The following is a 676-nucleotide window of genomic DNA, read 5'->3' as shown; positions in this document are numbered from 1 at the left end:
TTTATGAGGATATGTTATAAACCTGTCTTTTTTGTACGATGTTGCTTCTCCCCCTCCCTCTTAGATGCCTCATACTTTAACTCTTAGCACCTAATGAAGAAACCCAGCAGGATTCTGAAATTGTTGTCTAATCTTTGAGTATAGTGAGCTTTTCTACAACTATTATTCCACAAAAACTATCAAGCATTAGGTAACTGTTTCAGATTACCTAACAATGAAGTTCAAAGGTTTATTCAGTTTCCTTCAAGTGACTTACTGGTAGCCAAATCACTGGGAACTCGAACATGAGAAAGGGATCATTGGCTAGACGGTATGTGAGTGACAGCAGTGGTCCTGATGGACCTAAGAACAGTCTTAATTGGTCAAATTCCCGACTCATGGCTGAATGGGTTACTGTCCTCAGTCCCCATCCCATTTGTCCATTGACTCCAAACACACTCTCCACAACTGTGCGTAATACAAAGCTGGCATCTTTACTGGTTGATTCATTCAGAATTCTCCCCACTTCTTCACATCTAATGTGTAGCTGAGGTTCACTGAGAGCATTCTGTAGACGAACCTGAAGAAAGAAAATAAATAAATTAAAAATATATGAAAGTTCCTGCTACTATAAATATCCTAATTTTAAAAATGACATATTTTCTGAAAGTTAAACATAACTGAAGAATTAGGTTTC

At 37.6% G+C, this 676-nt stretch overlaps 1 protein-coding gene across 2 annotated transcripts in view; it reads right to left on the bottom strand.

Moving 5' to 3' along the window:
- Positions 1-676, bottom strand: part of LOC119588642 (sphingomyelin phosphodiesterase 4-like) — a gene marked incomplete at its 3' end in the record, with an annotated part of 25,344 nt that overhangs the window by 12,441 nt on the left and 12,227 nt on the right. For both annotated transcript variants that reach the window (XM_037937279.1, XM_037937278.1), the window contains 1 exon segment: positions 257-559. In XM_037937279.1, coding sequence (XP_037793207.1) covers positions 257-559 — 303 coding nt within the window.

This window comes from Penaeus monodon, chromosome 24 (assembly GCF_015228065.2).
Source record: "Penaeus monodon isolate SGIC_2016 chromosome 24, NSTDA_Pmon_1, whole genome shotgun sequence".
NCBI lineage: Eukaryota > Metazoa > Arthropoda > Malacostraca > Decapoda > Penaeidae > Penaeus > Penaeus monodon.
Note: the sequence above shows the minus strand (reverse complement) of the source record. Positions and strands in the feature narration are given on the sequence as shown.